Below are 23,634 nucleotides of genomic sequence, written 5' to 3'. Positions count from 1 at the left end.
TTCTCTGGGCACGTCCTCTGCTCAGAGTGAAGGCAGAGTGGGGCCCCTGCTATGGGAGTGAGCAGCGGGGCAATATGGCCACGGGAAACCCTGACTGAGCCAAAGACGCTGGCTCCAAAGAGCCCTGGATGCCCCTTCTGAAGCCCTGTGGTCAAAAGGTTGGCACCCTTCAAGGTGGCAGTCTTGTTCCCCGCCCCACCCCCCCCGGGAAGTTCAGACCCGGCGAGGTGGCTCCAGTTCCCGAGTGTACTCACCTGACACTTTGGGAGCTGACGGCAGGCTGTAGTCCTGGTACTGGGGGGCATAGCACTGTGGGGGGACCCCACTCTTGGCATTCTCCCCAGGGCTCAGGGCAGACGGCAGTGGGGGCAGATGTCTCAGGGGCTGCCCTATGCCCCTCATGGGGTGGTGGGTGAACTCGTCTGAAAGACCGAGGCCAGTGTGAGGGAAGGGAGGGGCTGTGAAGCCCCCCAGCAGTCCCCCCTGCTTCGTAGAACGTGCTCGGGGGGACCCGGGTTCCCCCACTAACACTGTCCCCCGGAGACCCGGCCTGCTGCTTACCAGGGGGAAGGCTTGCACTCAGCAGCTTGTCGGGCATCAAAGCGCAGTTCATGGTGCCCCTGAGGCTCTTCATCCTTTTCCACAGCTGATGGGAAGTGCTGCTGCCGGACGGGTCCCCCTGCATCTGGAGGTGAGAAGGCCAGAGAGCCGGTCCTCAGACTGAGGCGGGGGTGGGCTGCTCTCGCTGAAAGGCTGCATCCCTCCCTGTTGCCCTTCACGGGCTCTCGGAGCCCTCACAGCCACCGTGAGTGTCCATCCAGGCCAGACCTCTGCCTTTGGGCTGTCCCTGCACCCTGCGTCCACGGCCCCCACCAGGTAGGTGGCTCACCCCACTCAGCTCTTGGAAGGCTTGCTCCTCATACTCGCGCTGTCGCTTCAGTTTCAGTTTGTTGGACAGGGCGACCATGGCCGGGCTCATCACATCCGGGCCCTGGGGCCCAAAGCCCTTTGCAGACCTGCCAAGCCCAAGAGAGTGAGCTGTGAAGGAGTGAGGAGCCCCCCACCCAGGGCCTTGCCCTGCTCTCAGGGCCTCTGGGAACCCTCCCAGAACTAATAGTTGACTGTGCTGGCTCTAAGGCCCAAAGGGCAGCGTTCCAGAGGAGGGGCTGGGGGCTTAAGATGTTGATGGTTCAGATCACCTGTACCCCCTCCACATCGGCCTGCTGGCCCAGCGGTACCCCGGCAGCCTGTAGGCTGACCCTTATTGCATTTGTCTTTAAGACCTCTGTCCTCTCCCCTGCACTGCCCGGACCCCTCCCCACCGAGGAGCGGGGATGGGCAAGTGCCCCAGGGAAGCATAACCCAGGGCCCTGGGAGTGAGAAGCCACACCTCGGGGCTTGAGGGGGAGACTTAAAGGAGCCCAAGGATGTTGCAGTGGGACCTTGAGAATCCAAAAGGCAGGGAGAATCAAGGGCCTCTTTTTGCTTTTTGCGCCCCGCCCCCCCCTCCCCCCCCCAGGGTTCCAGGAGAGAACTAAGAACAGAGCCACTAAAATCATTCTTTGCATTCTGTGGCTCAGCTGAGGAATCCTGGTCTGAAGGGACAGACAGTGGGGTTCAAGGCCCTTTCTCTTGGCCTCCAGTGCGGATAGAAATGTGTCCTGCCTGAGGCCTCACATACCTTGGGGTGATTCCCCCAAAGCATCCAGGAGTACACAGGAGTCCAGGAGCCTTGCTTGGGGCCCCAAGGATTACCCACCCCCACCTCTGACAGTGTGGGGGGTGTCCCTACCCCTTACCTTTTCTTGAACGCAGTGAGATGGGGTGAGTTGATGGGGGGTCCCAACGGTGATGCCCCCAAGGTCTCCATGTGCTGATCCATGACAGACCATTTCGTGGGCCCAAAATGTAATGGCGGATCAGGGGGCCACTGTGTGCTGGATCTGCCTCCCATGGAGGAGAGAGGGGTGCTGGTTTGGCCACAGCAAGGTGGCAGGGACACTTTACTCCCACCATCAAAGAAGATGGAGGACATGGGCCGGTGCTCGGGCTCTGTCTTCTTGCTGCCCAGCTGCTGCTGATACTTGTCCAGGAGGAAAGGGCTGTGGGAGGCCCCGGGCACCAGCGGCTGGAAGATGTTCGTCATGGTGCTGAAGCAGTGCTGCGGGCTGGACTGTGGCTTCTCCGGCAGCAGCCTCTCCTCGGGGCAGATGGGACTGAGCTGGAAGTCCTCCCCGTCCATGGGGATGTAGGGGGCCAGGGTCTCCAAGTCCAGCTCACTGAAGTCCGTCTGAGGACAGAGCAGCAGCGAAGGATTGGTGAGGCCAGTGCCTCCTTGAGAGCACTAGTTCTGCCCCCGGCCCCCATCTCCTGTGCCACTTCCAGTGTCCCTCCCATGCTTCACCTCCATTCGTTGCCCATGTACATGTCTCCCCGCAGGTGAGGCTAACCTTGCCAGGGGTTAACCCCCTCTTCAGCCTGGGCCCCAGACTGCTCCACACTGGTGTCACTGCCTCCCCCAACCCGAAACGTCCTCTCTCCAGTCTACCTGTCCAAAACCCCCTTCTCTCCCGTGGCCCCAGTAAGACTGTCCCCTCCCCAGCACCCAAGAGCCATCCCTGACTGCCCTACCCATGGTGATTACCTGTGGGGCACAGATAGGGGCTTCTTGGGAGCCAGAAACAGCTTTAGATGCCCCAGCACCGGCCTAAGCACTAAGGGGGTTTTGCAGAATCGCGGCAGCTTGTATGAGGCAGGACGAAGAGGCCAGGCGAGATTTGTGAGAATGACTGAGGCAAAGGGGGATTAAGAATTCTTCCTGGGGCCATGTGAAACATCCCCCCTCCCCCTCCCTGTTTTTACATGTTTTCAGGAACACCGGCCCTTCTGTAAGAAGTGCGTTCCTGAAACGTTGTGTGGAAATGAAAATGTGTCAGACACCTATCATTTTTAAAGGCATCTCAAAAATTACAGAATCCCAAGGTGAAGGTGTTTGTGAGGAGAGCCATTGTTCCGTATTGCTTATAAACAGCTCACAAAGCTGGATATGCTCTTGAAACACAGAGCTGCGTTAAAGAATGCAAGAGCTGGATTAGGCGTGCAAGGCAGAGGAGAGGCTAACCATTGGCTCCGCTACCCCTTTAAGACCAGGGCCTTGGCCAACTGTCCTCCCCTGGTCTCTGCAAAAAGGGACAAGGCTGGAAGAAGGGGGTGAGCCCTCACGGCCTGCCTACCTCGGTGCTGCCCTGGTCCTTTGCCTCCGTATCTATGGTGAAGAGCTTCTCGATCACTTCAATCTTCAGGTCATCATTGAGAGATGTGTAATAGTCTCCGGGGCTGCTGGGCTGGGGGCCAGGAAGGAGGGTGACCAAGTCAAGGGTATGACACTGGTCTTCCCGGAAGTCCAAGGTGAAAGGAGAAATATATTTCTGGACCCACAGATTCAACTCCATTTCATGGAACAAGTATGTATAGAGGGACCGCTCCTTATAAGAAGACTGTGGCCGGGGTGCGGTGGGGGGGTGGTTCTGGAGACTGTACAGCTGTCTGCCTCGAGCAGGATGGTTACTGCCCAGCACAGGAGTGAGCCATGGGCTCCAAGCTGTGAGCAACTCAGCCCCCACCTTCAAGGAACTTATTTAGATGGGTGTGGGGGGGGGGGTGCAGACAGATATTAATAGCAAACAGCCAGCAGGTGAGGGTCACCACCGCCTGGGGGACTCCGGGTAACCTGAGGGAGGTGTGGGTGGGCCGTCTATGCAGCCATCCTGCAGCAGCCAGAAAGAGCAGCCCACCCTTGCAGTGTCCTCACCCCAAGGCAGGGTGCTCACCGTGGAGCAGCTGCTGCTGCTGCTGGTGGCACTTGGGGTGGCGCTCCCGGAGGCGGCCGCTTGGGGCACGGTGAAGGCGGGCAGGCTCCCAGCCTCGCTCTGGGTGCCATGGCTCCTCAGCTCTCTGGACCATGGCTGGCTCGGGGGCAGGAGAGCACTGCTGTAGGCTGAGGACTTCTCGAAGTTCTGACTCCCTGTGGAGACAAGGACCCGGCTGGGTAACCCCCACAACCCCTGGGCTCACCCCGGGGCAGAGAAAGCCCAAAGGAAGCAGAGAGAGTCCTCGGAGGGTCTGAAGGTGCCCCCAGGCTAGGCAGCCCATGCTCTGACGCCCGACTGTGACCACGGGTCCATTACTGGGTCTGTGAGTCCATGAACAGGCTCCCTTTGAAGGGAACACCCTCCTGGACCATTTCATTTTCAGAGACAACTGGTACTAGCACCCACTTCCCAGGCGATTGGGAATGTTGAGGAGGAGGGGGTTGTAAGAGGAAAACTAGACAATTTGCCTCAGTTCTGCCACAAAATAGAGAAGCTGCAAGACTGCTTGTCCTGGGGCCGCTGCCCTTTATAGTTTCTCACGTGGCCTCTCCGGGGCTCTTCTAAAGGGGCCAAGACAGTGCAGGGCGAGCACAGGAGTGCTGCTGGCCTGGGGGCAGCCATGCAAAGCTGCGGGAGGAAGACCGGGGTCCCAACCTGGGAGCGCGGGGCTTCCCTGTGCCTGCGGAGGGTGCCTCCAGCATGGGAGGGGGGCCAGGCCTGAAATTCTGCCTGGGGCCACAGGACCCGCCTCCCCACTGGACAGGCAGACGTTTTAAAGAAACCGTGCATGTGAGGGCTTCATCCTGGGCCAGAAGCTTTTCTCCATCCACATTTCTGGAGTTGGGTCTCATGCTATTTCAGCCGAGCCCTCTACCCAAACAAGCAATCGGTCCTTCAAGGCCCAGGTGGAGATTTGCCCTCTGGGAAAATGTGCCAGCGGCCTCAGGGCCTTTCTCCTGCTGCCCCCTCCCTCACCTCAGCCTCTCCCTGCCTGGGCCAGAAAATGAGCCGACTCCTCGGGAGAGAGTCCCCCATAACCCCACCCCACTCTGTACTTTGCAAGGGCAGAAGCAGGGCCATGTGAATGTGTCCGGCCACATTCACAAGACTCCAGGGAAGGGCGGGGGTTAAGGAAAAGAGGAATCCAGGGAAGCCTGTTAGCATGAGAACTGCCTTCCACCTGGAGGGGCTTCAGCTGGCCCCTTTCAGCTAAGAAGCACTCACCGAAGTCCAGGGAAATGATGGCATCCCCTGCAGTGGGGGCCAGCTGGGCCAGCTCCTCCGGCTCCTCTTTCAGCTTGGTGAACAGGTAGTTACTCTGCTCAGACACGGCCACCTCACTGCTGTTGTCAAAGATGCTGTTCATGGCCATCAGGTGCGGCTTGAACAGGGATTCCGTCTGGTCCATGGAGAACACCACATCGTTCTTCTCAATCTCACTGATGGGACGAGAGGTCTGTCAGACCTGCCATGCTTTCCAGAAAAATCCTTTCCTGCCCCCGGACCCATGGAATACCAGAGAGCGAAGCCTTTCAGATAAGCACGCGGGTCCTGCCCACTTGCCAGCACTTTGTAAGGCACCACACAATGACGCCTGGAGTCATGGCGGCAGCCATCCTGAAGAGTGCCGTCTGGGTGTGGATGGGTCTTGGATGCTTTTTACTATTGTGTGTGGGCTCACTGTGTACACAGGTTGGAGAGCTCTGCTACTCTAGCGGTGTGACCGCCTCCAACTTTCTTCCCAGATACTATGGAGTGAAGGTGTTACATCTTCTCCCGGAAAGCATGAGCAATCCTCTTTCCTTGTCCCCCATTTAGAAAATAGTTACTGACAACTCTGCTTTCTGCCTCCCCAAGTGGGTCAGGGGCGCGACACACAGGACAAGCGGGGGAAAGAGGCAGGCAAAAGACAACACTGTGAAGGGGAAATCCCTATAGTTCCTGAGACAGCCGTGGGAATCCTCTGGGTCCTAAGGATCAGCACTGCAAAGAGTCCACACAAGTAGCACCTGGGTTCGGGCAGGCCTGGGCCCGCTGCCCTCAGTCCAGGGAGCCCGCACATGCTTACCTCAAGACGTAGTTCACACACATGATGCACTGGGGCTGCAGGTTGCGAGGGTTGTAGATGACCGTCCCCTGGGTCTCCAGCCACACGTAGCCCCCGTGCTTTGCAAGCATCCGGTACTGGCCGCTCACCACCTGCCCTTTGGCACACACTGTGGGAAGAGAAATGGAGCCAAGGTCAGGGAGGCTGGGGAGTGAGACCTCACGGGGACGGCAGTCTGTAGGGAAACAGACAAGACTGGCCCCTAAGGCAGCAAGGACCTGCTTAGGACTTCTTTCCTCCTCCAGATGGATCTAAGTGCTCATTTAACATTTGTTTACTGTATGAAAGCACGGGGAAGGCGTTCCCACATTCCCCAGTCTGGAATTCTTCATCTGCTCTCATTAAAGAGGAATCAGTAAATCTCTTTAAAGTCTAATGTTAGAATTTCTGGTAGTTTTATGGCCTGGACCTATACATTTTCATTCCTTGGGAATTCATTCATCAGAATCCTAGCTCAGAACTCCTCAAATCACAGAGAACTGAAAGATGCACGGTGGAAGCATTAGAAAATCTGGCTACCATGGAGACTTCAGGGAAAGAACAATCTCCCTTAGTTCTGGTTTCCTCATCGACACAATGAGGTGTCGATAAAAATAGTAGTAATGATAATAATTATCATTATTGGCTACCCGTATACCACTGCTATTCGTACAGAGCACAACATCTGCCTGTCTGGCTTATCAGCTGCAGGAGTGTTGACTGAATATCCTGGACAAAAGCTGCATAGGAAAAGCCACCTCTTCCCTGCATCTGTAGATAACATTGTGAGGGACCCCACAGAGGATATCCAGATTCTCCATAAAGGTGGAGGATTGCCCCTGTTCTCCTGGGACGCTCATGGGCCACCTCCCCAGTCACCACCCCTGTGTGGTGGAGGAAGGCAGTGTGGTTCACGCTAACACCACTTGTGGTCTTTTGCATTAATGTTTTTCTGGGCACATTTACCCTGGTCAAAAACTGAACAAGCACCAGCTCCACGGTGCCAGAAGTACTAACTTACATGTGTGCAATGCTTTGCAGGTTCTCAAGATGAATGCACTGCTGCAAAACAATTAGAAAGGTCCAGCACGTGAAGTCATCTGTGAGGATTAGTGTTATCGTCAGCTCGTGTAACACACGGTGACACCATGAGGTGTCTCCCGTGATTCCTGTTTTACTTCTGAAGAAACAGAGGCTTCGAACTATCCAGTGACCAACTGAAAGTTCCCCTCAATGGAGACAGTAGACAGGATCACAGCCCAAATTAAAGACTCCTAATCTAGGCTTCTGTGGTTCGGTTTTCATTGTTAAAATCAACTGAAGTGAGGTTGAATTTACCTTCAATAGAAAATGCACCTGCTTTACGTACGCGATTCAGGGAGTCTGGACTAATGCACACACTCTTGCAACTATCACTCCACAATCAAAGGTAAACAACCTTCCCGTCACCCCCCAACACCACCACCAAATTCCTTATGCCTCCTGACAGTTAATCCCCATCGCTGCCCCTGGTCCCAGGCCATCCCTGATCTGTTTTCTGTCACTGCGTGTTGCTCTTCTGTCCATTTGCATGTAAGTGGAACCATACAAGAGTGTGTACTCATTTGTGTTTGGCTTCTTGGCACTCAGCATGTTTTCCAGATTCCTCATGGTGCTGCAGGTATTCATGGTTTGTTCCTTTTTATAGCTGAGTAGTATTCCATTGTATGGAGGTACCATAATTGGTTTATCCATTCACCTGTAGATGGATGTGTAAGTTGTTTTCAGTTTCTTTGCTTATTACCAGTAAAGCTGCTATAAACATTTGCGTACAGATCTTTGTACGGACACATCTTGTGGGTGCAGCTAGGAGTGCAATGGCCAGATCACATGCTAAGTGCATACTTCCTTCACAAGAATCAGCCACGTTACTTCCCAAAGTGGTGTATCGCCCTCGTCTAATCTTTTTACAACGTCCTGGGCAGCAGAGAGGATAGATATCATCTTCTTTTAACAGGAAGAAACTAAGACCAGAGGGATGGTGACCTTCCTGACATGACGCAGGACAACGCTGACCCAGTCTGGACTGGACAATGGCACTCCTGGCGCTATGCTCTCTTACTACAACCCCAAGCTGCTATTCGCTGGGAAGACTCGATGTGCTGTTGCTCTGGTCCTATATCAGCAGGGACCCTTTGGCCAAAGAAATCACCTCCTCCTGAATGTCCCTCTATGTGCCCCGCTGAGGCTCCCTGGCTGCAAAGAAACGATTCTTGCACAATTTCAGGTGCCTGGAGTTAACTTATTTAGACGGATCTTAATGCAGACAAAGTTCAGGGCTCTTATTCTTTTTGATTAAACAGTACAGTGAGCAAAGGTCTTAACTGCATTTCTAGTGATTGCAGGCGAGGGCCTGCTCTGTCAGTAGAATATAATTACGCCTGCTTTCTAACCATCTGCTCATTAATGCCAGCCTTGGTGAGGGGCCTGCTCCTTGGTAGATAGGCCTTTTATGGCCTTTAATCTTGTTTTCCTAAGAGCACATAATGTCCTCACACAACAAAGAGAAACCGACTCCCCCCAACTCTCCCCACCCCTATCCCCAAGAGTAACAATGTATAAATTACTAATCCATTTGGAAATGATGGCTTTCAATTATCTAAATCTGGTTTGGGGACAGAGCTTCCCCAGTAATTTCAACGGTAAACTTTCACAGGCTACAACACACATACACGTGGAAACTCAGGATGCTGGTGTATAAACCTGGACCAGTCTCAAAGTCGGGCCTCTAGTTATTCCACAGCATTGGCGTGAGTCTGTGCCACAACCTTATTTGCACAAACCCAATGACACACATGCATGCACGTGCACACACACACACATGCACGTACAAATAGATGCTTCTGTTTTAGCCGGCATTAACCCGATTTCCAACCCATGCAGATTTCTCTTTGCTGGATTTGGGTTTGCCGGCTGGGTACACTGCCTGTGAGCTCAGAGCAGCTTTACTTGGCTCCAGCAGGGGAAGAAGGGAGCCTGTGATTTCTATTTGGGACAGGAATTACCTTTAAGTGTGCCTAATGCTTAAATATATGGATTCAATAAAAAACACCATATTTTCCCTGGAATCAGCAAGAAACTGATATGACAGATTTTTATCCCAGCTCTGTTTTAAGGATCCAAGATTTTCCAAGAAGAGAGAAAAAATCCTTTTTATATGACTTGTGAGAAGTCATTATTTTTGTTCCCTTTGATTGCAGTTACCTCCAATTTTCCACCCCAGAAGACAAAGTATAATACTGTCCTCCAGGAATTCCCAGAAACTTTTAGTACTGTCTCTTGCATTGACTTCACTCTTGGCTCAGGAAAAAAATAAAAAATAAAANCCCCCCCCCAAAGAAAATTCCCAGAAAGCCAGGCTCTGGGGAATCAGTGGGTCTGCTGGGCCAGAGCCCAGGTCCCTGAGTCGCATTGTTGGAATGACTTTGGGAGCAAGACCCACCATGTAACGGAAAAGCATGGGGAATCCCACTGTGAAGGCTGGAACCACATCCTACAGCTTCAGAGCTGGGGCAGGCTAGGGCTGGGTCCATCCATGGCACCCAGGAGTACCTTCACCTCCCTCCCTCATCTCTGGGTCCCTGAGTGGGACTGAATCTAGGTTGGTTGGGCTGGTTGTCTTTTTTGCCAGAGACAGAGTGAGAAACTTCTCTGAGATATCCTAAGGGGCCCTGCTGCACTGTCAGCTCAAACCCCAAGCCGTGAGGAATAAGCAGAGAGACCAATTAGAAAGAGAAGATCTCACTCCATAAGAGTGATCAGTGGTGCTCCCATGCAGTTTATAGGGGTTGCTAATCTGTTAGCTGCTCTGAGCTCAGCTCTCCTAACCTTAGGACAGACGATGGATTTAAGAACAATGGACACACAGCAGCACCACCATTTTCTTCACGCCACCCCCACGCCACAGCTAACGCTGGAGGCCTCGGAGCAGCAGGTCTGCCGGGGACCTTGTTAGACTTACCTCACCCATTTTTAATCTTCCTCTAATCCTCTCAGCACCTTGGTCTGTACCACTGTCGCCACTTATTTTGAAGCATTCTTTCCCAAATATGTGTTTTGCCCTGGGTTTATCACTCACTCAGAGCCTCCATTTTAGCAAACACTGTGCTAGACGCTGAGGCTAAAGATAAGAGCCACCTTGCTCCCACGGAGCCCACACCCTCCTTTTCCTTCAGAAACGAAATCCCTTAAACCGGGGAGCAATCCTAGAAATTTCTATGTCCCCCAGTGGGCCAATATAGGGTGACAGACCCAGAGTCCTGTGTGTTGATGGGTTGCATGGTTGTCTTGGATCAACTGCAAAGAGGAAGTCTGAATTGGGAAAATGGCTAAGTGAATGCATTAGAGCTGCCCTGTCCCATATGGTAGTGACTAGCCAGGTGTGGCTATTTACATCTAATTAAAATTTTAAAACATTCAGTTCCTCAGGTGCACTAGACATTTCATATGGACTATGCAGATACAGAACACTTCCAACGCAGAAAGTTCCACTGGACAGTCCTGTTCCCGAATCTCCTTCACAATTCAGGTTTTCTTTCAAGGTGCCAAGCACAGTGTCCCTGTGACATCACTGGTATGCCCGGGACAGCCTCCAACTGACTTCTCTGGTCTGGCAAGATCTCTTGGGAGAACCACAGCCTACCTCAACACAGCATTTAAGTTGTGCCCTGCGACCTTCTCCTGTTTAGCCCCTTTCTCCCCCCCATCCTTCAAGGTGCAACTCAAGTGCCCCATCCTCTCCTTTTCCCTAACTCTCCCAGGCTTCCTCTTCTCAGAACAGGTGGACTTGCTTCGATAGCACACAACCCAGTTGACCACATGTGTCTTGTATTGCTCTCTACAGAGCTGTCCCACAGGGTTGCACAGACTGCTGACTGCATGTGGGTGTTGGGTGGAGGTGGCCCATGGGGACTGAGATTCAGCCCACCTTCCATTTGCCAAGCTGTGTGCTTTGGCATGGGTGTGTCCCCCCCAAGGAACGGTGTGTGCCCTCTTCTTAGTTTGTGTGAAGCTGTCACATGGGCTGGTGGCAGCCTCGGTTCTCTGACCATCCTGCGGACATGGGGCTTGTCTGCCACACAAGATGTGATGTCTGGGAAGGGGGCAGCAGGTCTTCTCTTAGATCACTGGTCACACCTCACTCAAGGCTATATTCCACAGATACAAGGGAGCCACACAGGGCGCTCCAGGAACTTACGGTTCTGGTGACTTTTGGTCATGTTCTCTGAGTCCAGGGCATGGTAGAACTCATAGGCTGAGCGGCCAAGCAGCTCCTCAGGATGGTAACCGACCAGCTCTGTGATTCTGAATTAAAAAAAAAAAAAATTACGTGGGAAGAGACACTATATGAACGTGGGCGGGGGCTCAAGGAGCTAAATCCGGGAGGTAAATCAAATGCACACATTCTGATGAAAACACTCCAGGCTTCCTGGTCACACTGTTCATCCAAGTTAAAAAAAAAACATGGTGGCCAACCTGCAGTTGTGGCTCCACCCAACCTCCACTCTTCCTGTACTTCCTGAACTCAGGTTTGGAGAGTCAGGGAACCCCTGTGCCCCAGCCCCAACATACACACACACCCAGCCTCCCACAACCCCTGGACCAGGCTCTCCCACCCTGTTTCTGCAGATGAGGGAGCAGAGATCCACAGAGAGCAGACAAGTGTCCAGGAACAGACCAAGAATGAAAACCAGGGCTCCCCATGGCCGGCCTAAGCTTGTGCCAGTAGAGGGTGATATAAACCACAGTGAAGACGATGTGGCGTCAAACTGGGAAAAGTGCAGAGTCGGCCTTTGTCTGCATGTTGGGCAGCGACTGAGGGGGAGAGTGGGCGGGAGACCCCGTCTCTGCTTGATCTTCACCCTTCCAAGGGCTCTTCCTCAGGCCCTGCCTGGTGACCTCAGGTACCTCTTGGACACTAGGCTTGCCTTACATGGTACTTTACCTGCCCCCACCTACTTCAAGGAAAGGGGGGGACTGAGTGGGAAGTGCTGAGAGGAAGAAATATAAAAGCAGTGTGGTGGAAAAGTGCCTCCTCATTACACTCTGATAAACGGGCAGCTCTGAAATGACAGAGCTCGGCCGTCCCAAGTGTCCCTGTCTTCCCCTGTAAGGGGTCTGGGTTTGATGGGAAGTGGGCAGAGAGCAGACAAGTGTGGAGAACCACGAAGTGTCACGTAACACTCTTAGGACTCTTCGCTCTGTACCAGAACCACTGAAATAAAGAAGTCCTGCCCAAGAACCACCAGATTAGCTGCTTTCCCACATCACACCTAAATATTATATTTCTTGTTGTCTTTATTATCTCTGGCAGCTTTTTTTTTATTTAATTTAATTTTATTTTTTTTAATACTTTATTGTCAAATTAGTTTCCACATAACACTCAGTGCTCATCCCCACAAGTGTCCTCCTCCATGCCCATCCCCCCTCCCCCCACATCCATCAGTCCTCAGTTTTTGTCAGCATTCAAGAGTCTCTCATGGTTTGCTTCTCTCCCTTTCCCCCACCATTTCCGCCCTTCTTCTCCCCCTTGTTCCTCCGTCAAGTTCCTCCTAATCCTCCTATACGTGCAAACATATGATATTTGTCCTTCTCTGCCTGACTTATTTCGCTCAGCATAACACCCTCAAGGTCCATCCATGTTGCTACACATGGCCAGATTTCATTGTTTCTCATTGCCATGTAGTATTCCATGGTATAGATAAACCACATCTTCTTGATCCATTCATCTGTTGATGGACACTTAGGCTCTTTCCATGTTTTAGCTATTGTGGAGAGTGCCTCTGGCAGCTTTTCTAATGGGCTCATTGTCTTGTTTAATTGGCCTACCACAAGTCAGAAGTGGGGCTATGTTCTTATGATTATGAGCTCTATTTCAGAATGCATGACTTCTGAGTAAAACCCCATCATCTCTCCACTTTGGAAATTAATAACACGGAGGGGAATGCAGAAGCAGAGAGCAGACACAGCAGCTCCTTGATTCCCTGTCTCTGTTCTCTCCCACCTCTGAAGGGCCTTTGCACATGTCTTCCAGAACAAATCATCCTAAAATATTACCTCCATCTTGTCGTTCCCCTATTTTAAGCATTGACAGCTTTTCATATCACCATCTACTATCAAAGACGGTCATCACCACGATCAAGAGTACATATACCCTGCCTAACTTCAAAGACCCCCGGGGAATCTGGTCTCCAGCTTCCCAAGCAATGTGATTTCCAGCTAACCTGCAGCGTGTCCTACACCCCGTGCCCTGGCAGATTGCTCTCCTCAAAGTGCCCCACACACGGCAGACCCATTCTTGCTGCAGAGCCTTGATGCCTTCTCCTCCCCTGATGACTGCAAGGCCAGCCCCAGGCCTGGCCCTCTCCATGGAGCCCCAATTCCCCCAGCCCTCACCGATGTCACCTTCTCATGGAGTCCTAATAGGTGAACACAACATCACAAGAATTACCTACATCCTAGTCTGCCTCCCCCTGAACTCAGGGACCACTTCCTCCTTTGACCTTTCCTACAACAGGCACTTGATAAATTCTTGAGTAGCTGAGCGGTGGACTGATTGTCTCTTAGGACCTAAGGTACAACAAGAGCCCTGTCCACTCCAGCACCGCTAAGGAGCTGGGCAATAAAGCTCAACTTTTTCTCCCAGAACACAAGTTAACTGTCTCAAGGCATGTCAGTGCAAGCGCACGCATGTGGGCACGTGTGCACACACACACGCACACAACTCTCAGCAGAACCCCTTGTGGTATTCAATCCATCCTTTCTCCATTCTGGAAGCTGTGGCTGGCGTGGTCACTGGTGAGACTCAGGGGTTAAAGCCTTGGTCAGATAAGGGGGGGTCAGATAAGGGGGGGCAGCCCAACAGGGCTGAACCGCTCAGGCCTCAGCTGATTCCACCCCCATGGAGATTTCTCCAGCAAGATCCCGGCAGTTCACTTGTGCCAGCCAGCTGGTCTCCCACCCAGAGGATCTGTGCCTCACTTGGCCAGGAGCAGAGAAGCCTCTAAACGCGTCGGCAACAGACATGTTCCTTGGCAGCCTGACCCTGGGGCTGGTGGCCTCAGCACCATAGCAAGGTGGAGCCTGGGGGACAACACAGAGATGGCAGAACAGAACATGCGGTTTTTCTGCCTGCAACCACACAGCTTTCCTGTCGGGTCTGGGGCCTTTTGAGCATAGGCTTGGGGACAGGAATTATACCAGCGCGCCCTGCTGACACTGGACCGGCCATTAACAGGCTTGCCGGTTTGCCAGATAAATTGCTTGTGTTTCTGGACAGGGCTAGAATTTTCTAGAGACCCTCAAAAATGAGGCCATCATGGAAAGGATTGGATACCACTCCCTGAAGAAATTAATTTTTCTTTCAAGATTAGAATCTCTAAAATGTTTAAAGTAAATGTTTATTATAATCAGCCTCATAATAAAACATTTTAAAAATCTAATTACTTTACCATGCATTCAAAGGCACACAATGGGCATGTTTTGGAAGGAGACAAACAAATGTAGATTTCGGAATTGCCAGCTAGCTTCCCAGGAGTGGCCTTCTCGTTTATCTTGTCAACTAAAATAAATATTTAATGTCTCCTTCATTCCTTTAAACAGACTACTATAAAAACTGGGAAATACACATACCCCAAACACAATTGAAGAACATTCGAGTTGTCAAACTTCACAAAGCCAGGAAACCCCAACTTCAAGCTAATGGTCATTCCCCTCCATCTGCAGGCACGCAGACGCCAGTGGGGAGGTTAATGAACCCGGCTTGTTTATAGGGTCAGCTACGACAGCACAGAAGGGCTTTTGCAGCTCATTTCCCTGTGTCCCAGAGAAGCCTGTGGTGCTGGGCTGTGATAACGGTTTCATCTGCTCTCTCCATCAGGGGCAGGGAAAACTATTTTTTCTTTCTTTCTAATTAAGAGCCCTGACTCACTGGGGGGAAAAAATCAGTCTGGGGTCACCCATGAATTTAACAAGTCAATTTGGCAGGGCTATTCTGTTTTAGAGAAGAGGAGGGTGTAAAAGGGCTTAATTGAACAGATTTCAGAAGTGAGAAGAGGAGAGGTCACTCGTTAACAATAAAGTAGCAGAAGAACCAGATCAAGGATGAGGCACAGAGACGGATACATAGATGGGCAGCCACAGGAGGCAGAGACAGAAGGAAGAAAGAAAACAGAAAACACAGAGGGGGAAAAGCCATTAGACTGTGAAGTGTTATGCCAAGTCAGTATGTGGGTCAGATCGCCTGGCTCTGGAGTTCAGAATTAGATGTGTCTTCATAATGTAAAATGACAGTGACACATTGTCCTTCAACTGTTCTCTACCTTTAAATGCTCACAGGTTCTTTTTGACATGGATTACCTGTGTCCGAGTGCCAGGAAGAAAATTACTCTTTTGGTACCGTGCCCAAGTCGTTGCCTCAGTGGGCACCGGACACCCAGCCAAAGCCCTGAGATGGCCTGCTCCTCCTCTGGGTAACAGTGCTACCCCACGTGCATGGGGGACAAGGCAGCAAACTCCTTGACTTTAGACACCACTGCCTGGAGTCAGACAAGGTTTGGCCTCAGTTTTTACCCCTGCTTCCTGCGCAGGTAAAGGATTTGCTAAGTCAATTAATCATGTACACAAGATGTTTAGAGGGTATTTGAAACTATTTAAGAGGATAAAAGTTTTAAGGACTTTGTAACCACCTATTTGGTTTCCAAAGAATGCATGTGCTACTAAACCGTACTTCTAGTAAAGTCTGTTTTCTCTCCTTCTACCCTTTCTGGCCGTGGTCGTTCTCCGGCAACCTGATTCACGTCAGTTTGGCTTCTATAGAGGTTTAGAAGCCTTGAAGCTGCATTTCCTTAATAATATCCAGACTGCTCATAGACTCAGATTTCAATGTCTTCTGCCTTCATATACTTTTATCCAGATTTTATTTGCTTTACATGGTAGCCCTTAAGCCTTGTGTTTTCCTCAAATATTCCGTGGCTATGGGAAATCTATACAACCAGCTCTGTAGTTAAGGGGCAGTTTTCATCTTGTTGGTGTGATGTGCGATAGGTGTGGTGACTTTATACCTAGAAAGACCGCCCTGACTCCGTCCTGGGCTGACCCTGCTCTGAGGGCCACCAAACGCCACAGCTGCCTATTATTACCTTAGGACCCACAAGCAATAGGAAGGAATTTGCCTTGAATTGTAGCAAGGGAGGAGCAGATCATGTAGAGGGAATATTTTTTTAGTTAGGAGGTTGATTCAGCTTCATAGTAAACTGGAAAGAGAGTTTGTAGGGATGCCTCCTCCAGGGAAGTCCCTCAACCAGGCCAGGCAGGATACTGTATAAGCATGTCTCGTACATATGCTCAAACTCTGGGCTGATTTCAGAAATTGTCATTTGGAGGAGACACAGATGCCCAAGGAGAGCACTTAAAGCTTCTTCTCACTCAAAGATGTAAAGAAATTCACTATACCCTCTTCTATGAGATGCGAGCAGAAAGGCTAATAGTGTGTAGGGTGCAAAGATGCTTACAATACACTAGATACGGTACTAAAAAAAACACTACGTATAATGTATTCATTTGAAAGACCACTCTCAGTTTTCAAATGCCACCCACCCTCTAAGAAAAGTACAATAATTTATTAAGTGTATCTCACGATACAATGAAAGTAAATAATCTTTTACTGTTAATTTCACTGAAATTAGCCATTTTTTTCTCAGATTCCAATACTCTGCCTCCCAGGTATTTTGATGTGTATGTATTTCATGACTCATGGCTCTTTATAATTTTCTCCACTCACATTCTCTTTGTGATCCCCAATTTTCTCACTACTGTTACCTTTCCTATTCCCAACTTTTTTTAAATGCTTATTTATTTGTGAGAAAGAGAGAGTGCATGTAAGAGTAAGAGAGGGGCAGAGAAAGGGAGACAGAGGAGTCAAAGTGGGCTCTGTGCTGACAGCAGTGAGCTGAATGCGGGGCTCGAACTCACGAACCACGAGTTCATGACCTGAGCCAAAGTCAGAACCTCAACCAACTGAGCCACCCAGGTGCCCCCGTCTTTTTTTACAAAACGAATTCATCATAATTTTGACCTGCAGAATTTGAAACACAGGCATCTTAATTTACCCAGTTACACCTCATGTTGTCTTAATCCAATGCCTTCAAATTCTTTACCTGTAAAGATTACATGAGCCTCTTTGTTCATCTGAAATTTTCACTGTAACCTTGATACCATATTCTCCCTATTGATACAGAGCCTATCCACAATCTGCTTTTACCTCTCAGACACAAGAACACTCATGCACAAATCTCAGTAGGATTATGTGAATAACAAAGTCGGTCCCACCTCCCTGGATACCTGGCTCCCTTGACAGTGACTCCCTGTCACCACTAGGTGGCACCTCCACATGAATTTAAGAACCACCCCCTATTAGAGTCTAACTACTTGGGAATAACCTCTATCCCCCTTTCCAGTGAACGGAATGCTGTTTTGTGCCATCTACTGCAGTTCATAAAGTTGCTGCTGTCTCAATATCTAAACTCGTGGAGATCCGGAACCATCTCTGTTTACTTCTTTGATAGAATGGTCTCTGGCATAGGATCAGGCACATAGCACATGCTCAGTAAGTAACAGCTGGCTCACCGGTTGCTCAGTATTTTAGGGAATGGAGGAGAGCGGCTCTGTGGGAGTCATATATAGAGACAGAGCGTTGGTCATCGTGATAATCAGGACATCAGGACATTCCTTCCTTAACCTTGCCGCCACTTTGCTCCCCTTGTCAAGAGCAGTCAGCCACACATACGTAAATGTGACTGACATAAAGCGTCACAAAATTTACTTTTGAAAATGTTTACTCTTTAGATAACTGATGCAAGACCTAATACGGTACTCTGACCCTTTAGGAAGAGGCACGGGACCAATGAATTCTGAGTCATCTGCTTGTCTCTATTCAGCTGCGGCTGCCTCAGAGCCGGGTGTCTGGGTCCCACGGCCTCTGGGAAGCCAGAAGGTAAATGTGGGATTACAGCCTCCTTTTCTCCCTTCTTCCTGCTTTATTTCTCTCCCCTCTCCCTTCTCCTCTTCTCCAACCCCCTTTTCTTCTTTTGTTTGATTATCATCAGCCTGTGGTCTTCATACACCGAAGAAAAAGTACTCAACCAGCTTTAAAAAGTGATTTTGTGGATTCCGATTGTCTTATATTTTCATCAGATCCTTTCATTTTTCCTTATGGGAAAGTAATTCCCTTGGTGGGAAATCATAGCCCCTCAGAGTGTGTTAGACGTCATCAAATCTAGGGAATTCCTAAATTAAACGGGAAATGGAGAGTAGTCACACACACACCCATAAGCTATCATATGTAAGTGTTGGTTTTTGAAACACTGATCTCAGAAGGGTAATAAGGAGGCAGAGACAGAGGCAGAGAGGGAGAGAGAGAAGAGTGTGTGCCTGCATGCGTGTGTGCGCGCGTGCGCGCACCTTTCCCTATTCTAACGAAAGAGCAAAAACAAAACAGGCTACCAAACCCAGAAAATTCCAGTCCTCATCAAAGCAATAGAGAAATAGCACTTAAGGATTAAGGACTTAAAATAGTCACTTTATAAACTGTCTAAGCCGTGTCTGTGCCCTTGTTAACTAATCTGCTAATCGGTTAAACACAACTTCCGTGAGGCACAGCATTCTGTATATTTAAAGGGCCTCTGTATTCATCCCTCCAGCCCACTGAACTCAGAGCTCGGGCCATGTAATTAGGTTTGTTGAAAGGCAAGATTTTGCTGAAAATGCAATGTGTCCAGCAGAACTTAGAAGCACTATCCCCCTCCACACTCTGAGTCACAAAGCTCTAAATCACAGGTTCCTTGCAGCCAGTATCGACTCTACCTAGAAGCCCTGAGCCAGACTAAGCAGTCAGCACAGGGGAGCTCTCCCCACCCTGGGTCCACTTCCTCCTCAACCGCTGTTGGGCCAATTCCTCCTTTTTTGTCATCTCTTCTTTTATCCAAAGCAAAGCTGCTTTCAGGAAATGACCGGAGACCCATTCAAATCAGGGAATGAGCGGAGGACAACCTCAGATTACTCTTTCTGGAAGATTTTTTTTTCTTCACTTTAACAAGGATAAAGGTCTTAAGCTTTAAAAAAAAAAAAAAAAAATCCCTCTCTTCTATTAACTAGAGATGCTGCATTGTTTTCTCGGACTGCAGGCTTTTTCTAGAGCTTATGGGGTCACGTCAGGGGTGGGCTTCACTCACAGGGGCTCCCTGCACCTTGCAGGACCCCAGGCACCAGAGCCCCGCCCCACCCCAGAGCCCAGACATGGGGGCTGCTCAGTGGGACTTCCCATGTCATCTCGAGAGACTAGAGACAGGTGCACGTTACAGGCCTGTGTCTTTGGCCCAGAATATTCCTTTGAATGCAAAGGCCCCATCTGACAGATGACCTTACACACAACAGGGATTTCTCGAATGCCTGCCTTTGGGACAATCTTTATCTCCAATCTTCATCCTGACCACAATAATGACACTATTAACCACTGTAATCAACGCTGACTGTGTCAGAGTTCCAGGACAAAAGTCTTCACATGTGGCATTTTCTCCCTATGAGGTTAGAGCACTTCTTTCTTTAAATTTTTTTTTACTGTTTGTTTATTTTTGAGAGAGAGAGACAGAGCACAAGTGGGGGAAAGGGGGAGAGAGAGAGAGGGAAACACAGAATCCAAAACAGGCTTCAGGCTCTGAGCTGTCAGCACAGAGCCTGACGCAGGGCTCAAACTCACGATCCGAGAGCTGAGCTGGCCTGAGCTGAGGTCGGTCACTTACTGACTGAAACACCCAGGTGCCCCAAGCACTTCTTTCTACTTAGAGTATTACCTGCCGCCTCTAAGATCCTGGGTCCTCGTGCCGTGGCTGTCAGAAGAGGGGGCCAGGAATGACTCAAGGACCCTCTCATGAAAGTCCTTCAATTGTGCCTCGAGTGGAGGCCCATTCTAAGAAGGGGCATAGGCAGTCTTAGGCACTCTTTCAACAACTTATAATAAAGAACAATTTAGCATGAGGATAACAGCTCACACTGAACATTTCCTATTGGACTTGATCCTAGGCCATCCCTCCAGAGCTGACACTCTGAAGCACGTCCCTCTCCTGTAGGAGAGTTTCCAGTGGGGCCTGGTTTCGGGGGTTAGAGTCTAGCTTAGCTTCCTCCATCAAAAGGCCTTCAAAATTAGCCTGGACAGTGGCAGGAATGAAGATGACACAGCAGGAACAAAGCCTGAAGGAAGAGCTCATTAATGGAAGAGAACAAGGGGAAGGCGCGCAGCCATGGGGCAGTTTCCAGGCCAGTCCCTGAAGCTCGCAGCTGGCCTCTGAACTGGGAGTGCTGATGGAGATCTCTAGACTCCAGTCTCCCAGAAATGAGGCTCCGAGAAATTTGCTCAGGACTCAGGAGCCTGACACATATGCGGAGGACTACGTACACAAACACAGCAGTCAACAAGGACAACGGAGCCACACAGCAGAAAGGCTCTGCTGTTAGCCTCTAACGTCGCAGCAACGGGGAACCACCAAATAGGGTGTTCGGAGCCCCTTAGCTACACTGAGGGGATGAAACAGTGACACAGGCCCACACACTGGTGCCCAGCAATGCAATGTTCCTGCCCCAGACCCATAGCTTTCCCACAGGCATGGCCACGCACACATGCCCGTGTGGGTGAGCCCTAGCCCTGCCATGGCACATGCACTCTGGGGCCCCCACCTGTCATCACAGTAGGTGAACTTCATGTCCATGCTGTGGCGGCTCAGGAAGGTCTTGCTGTCCAGGGGGATGTCCATGTGGGATGGGTGCTGGATGGGCTCGCACATGATGATGAGGCAGGAGAGCAGGGGCTCTTTGAAGCTGCAGAGACCACTGTGAGGGGGGCAGCTGTTGTACACCTTCACCTGGCCGGTGCAGTGCAAGACCTGGAGACCGGCCACGGAGGGGTCAGACGTGGGGCCAGCGGCGCGCGCACGGGGGCGGGGCGGGGGACGGGAGGACTCCGGCTCCAGCCTGCTGTCATCCTACCTTCCAGGTGGCTGACTTGAGGTTGACGGTCCGGCCTCTGTTGGTGACTGTGCACTTCATCCTCATGAAGAAGTCCCGCTCTGTGGACATGTCTTTGCCCTTCTTCCCAAAACCAGAGCCTGAGGGGGGAAGAGTGGAGGGAACCAGGTGACTTTGAGTTTTATGTGTATATGCAGAAGAGGGGCCCTGAGGCAGTGTTTTGGGGCAACGAGGACCTGCTCCCTTAGCACCTGTAGGCCTGCTGTGGGGGCTCAGGACCATCTCGGCCTGTGGACTAACGTTGTCTCATCCCTGGCTGGTCTCTCCAACTGGAGTATAAGCTCCAGAAGGCTATTCCACCATTTTGTTTCCCACTGTGCCCAGTACATCCATGCTCACTGCAAGGTTGCGAAGCAAGCAGTGACTAGTAGCCATAATCTCGGCACGCCTCTCCTGGGTCAGGCCCACGTCCCCTAGAAGGAATTCTAAGGCACAGTCTGGGCGAGACCCAGTCCCCTCAAAGGGGTAAATCTCTCAGATTAGAAATGTCTCTCAGACACAACTGTTTTTTCTTCACCCCTGCCCCTCAATAATTTGATCCTCCAGGGCCCTATTTCCAACCTGCGGTAGTTGCATTCAGGATACCACGCCACCAGCTTTCCCCCTAAAGTAACCTATGTCAGGGCTCAAGAAAGACCTCTGGTCCAAGCCTCCTGGGTTTGGGGTGCAAGTTCACTTTGAAGATGACCCCAACATGGATCTTATCCTTTTTGGCCAGAATTAAAGAAATCACCAGGACCAACACCACAGCCTCCTTCCCCATAGTCTCCAGATGCTGCCCACTCAGGACTTCTCCCACTTTCCACAGAATAGTGATGAATGCAGTGAGTACCAGCCGAGTCCCCCTCGTCAGTGCTTACATTCTGCCTACACCACCACCATCTCCAACTTGGACCTTCCCAGGTACACTCCTGCCCCCTGCCCAGCATCACAGAACAATCCAGAGCCTTTTTTCCTCCAAATAGTCGCAGCCCTCCATAAACCTCTAGAGGGCCATTGATTTATCTGATTGATGTATCCTCAAAGGACTGTGTCAAATGAAGTTTTGGGATATCTGAATCTATATTAAGCATCCCTAAGAGATGTGTAGCCCATGAAATAAGAGAACAAAAGTGTTGTGTGTGTGTGTGTGGTTTTTTTTTTAGAACATTCCTCTTAAAACCTATAAAACCATCTCTCCAGAACTTAATGTTTCCTACAATTTTAATTTTCATTGGTGGGGTCTACATATCATGAGATAGTCTTGTGTCCTGGGGCCTAGATCCACCATTACGACCCATTCAGGTGCTGCTGATAAGTGCACTGGAGGGACTCATCTGTGGCTGTGCCATACTTTACTATTGTGGCCTCCTAACTTTGCTAACCTCTAGGTTCTCCTCATTTTGCCATTTAATTAATCTCCCTAAACATAGCTCCGATCAGACTACCCCACCCCCACTCAAAAACTTTCAAAAGCTCCCCTCTGTCTATAGGATAAAGTTCGAGGCCCTCCACCCGGCCTTCAAAGCCTTCCACAATCTGCCTCATGGCCTTATCTCCTTCTCGGTGTTCATGCTAACCCTTTGCTTCCAGATCGTGAGTCCATGCAGGCCAGCACCTTCAATGAGGATTTGCTGATTCATAGACTTGATCCCAAGCCCTTGACATATGGACCAAGTGACCTAAAGTTCTACTCAGATAAATAGAGTAGAATCAGGCTATGAATCACAGTACTTGCGAGTGGAAGGTCCTAGACTTTGCCTGGTCCAATACCATCAGTCTGAAAGGAGAGGCTGTGGGGAACAGAGCAATGAAGTGGCCTGGATCAGGTCTCACAGTCAGACTGAGACTAGGTCAGTGGCTGAACTCAGCCTGACAACCTAAGGGCTGAAGTTTCTGGGTACAGGGTAGGAGACTTTTCATTTCGCAGGTTTCCAGCACCTGCTTTAGAAAGAGATTCAGAAAGTCTGGTGCCCCTTTCCTCAGAGAACAGACAAGATCTTTCAGCAGCGCAGATAGGACACTGGTGAGCCTGTGGAATGCTCGCCAGCCTTTGTACTCTCAGAGCCAGGTGGACCAAGGCCCTGAGGTGGGAGAGCGGAGGGGCTGGGTGAGAACCCTAGGGGGGATGGGGTTAGAATTCGCACTTTGCAGGCTCCGTCTGTAGGAAGGGTGGAGGCGGGCCTGCGAAGCGCCCGCTCCTGCGGTGTGTGCGGGAACAGCAGCCCAATCTTGCAGGCTTGGCGCTACTGCCTCTGTCACTCAGGCTGGACGAGTACATACCCCACGGCAGTGACAGGTGAGAGATGTTACAGGGGATGGGCTGCTGTGGGCACCATCTGCCCAGGACAGTGATGGAATCTCCCAGAAAGTCATGGAGCCCCATTTCTGCACGAAGCTTCAGGTCTCTCGACAATATCCTCAATTTGTGCCTGTGCCTGGAGGTCCCCAGTTACAAGACACGAAGCAGTAGCTCCGATTGTGCTTGCAAAGTGATTTCAGCTTACATGGGTCCTTTTGTCCATGGTATCTGCTGGATACCCCCACAGGCAGGATACAGTACGGAAGAGCTTTCCATCTTGT

General features: G+C 50.7%; 1 protein-coding gene across 1 annotated transcript in view; it reads right to left on the bottom strand.

Annotated features, from left to right (window-relative positions):
• The window catches only part of EPAS1 (endothelial PAS domain protein 1), an 84,528-nt gene that overhangs the window by 2,486 nt on the left and 58,408 nt on the right, over positions 1-23,634 (bottom strand). Inside the window, exons 5-15 of the mRNA XM_077749346.1 lie at positions 21,034-21,152; positions 20,725-20,930; positions 11,195-11,301; positions 5,941-6,088; positions 5,097-5,311; positions 3,831-4,024; positions 3,234-3,344; positions 1,800-2,290; positions 890-1,016; positions 562-685; positions 255-422 (exon numbers count right to left, since the gene is read on the bottom strand). Of these exons, the coding sequence (XP_077605472.1) occupies positions 255-422; positions 562-685; positions 890-1,016; positions 1,800-2,290; positions 3,234-3,344; positions 3,831-4,024; positions 5,097-5,311; positions 5,941-6,088; positions 11,195-11,301; positions 20,725-20,930; positions 21,034-21,152 (2,010 nt within the window). The remainder of the gene's footprint in view (positions 1-254; positions 423-561; positions 686-889; positions 1,017-1,799; positions 2,291-3,233; positions 3,345-3,830; positions 4,025-5,096; positions 5,312-5,940; positions 6,089-11,194; positions 11,302-20,724; positions 20,931-21,033; positions 21,153-23,634) is intronic.

Source organism: Crocuta crocuta, unplaced genomic scaffold (genome assembly GCF_008692635.1).
Source record: "Crocuta crocuta isolate KB4526 unplaced genomic scaffold, BGI_CrCroc_1.0 scaffold118, whole genome shotgun sequence".
NCBI classification, from domain to species: domain Eukaryota; kingdom Metazoa; phylum Chordata; class Mammalia; order Carnivora; family Hyaenidae; genus Crocuta; species Crocuta crocuta.
Note: the sequence above shows the minus strand (reverse complement) of the source record. Positions and strands in the feature narration are given on the sequence as shown.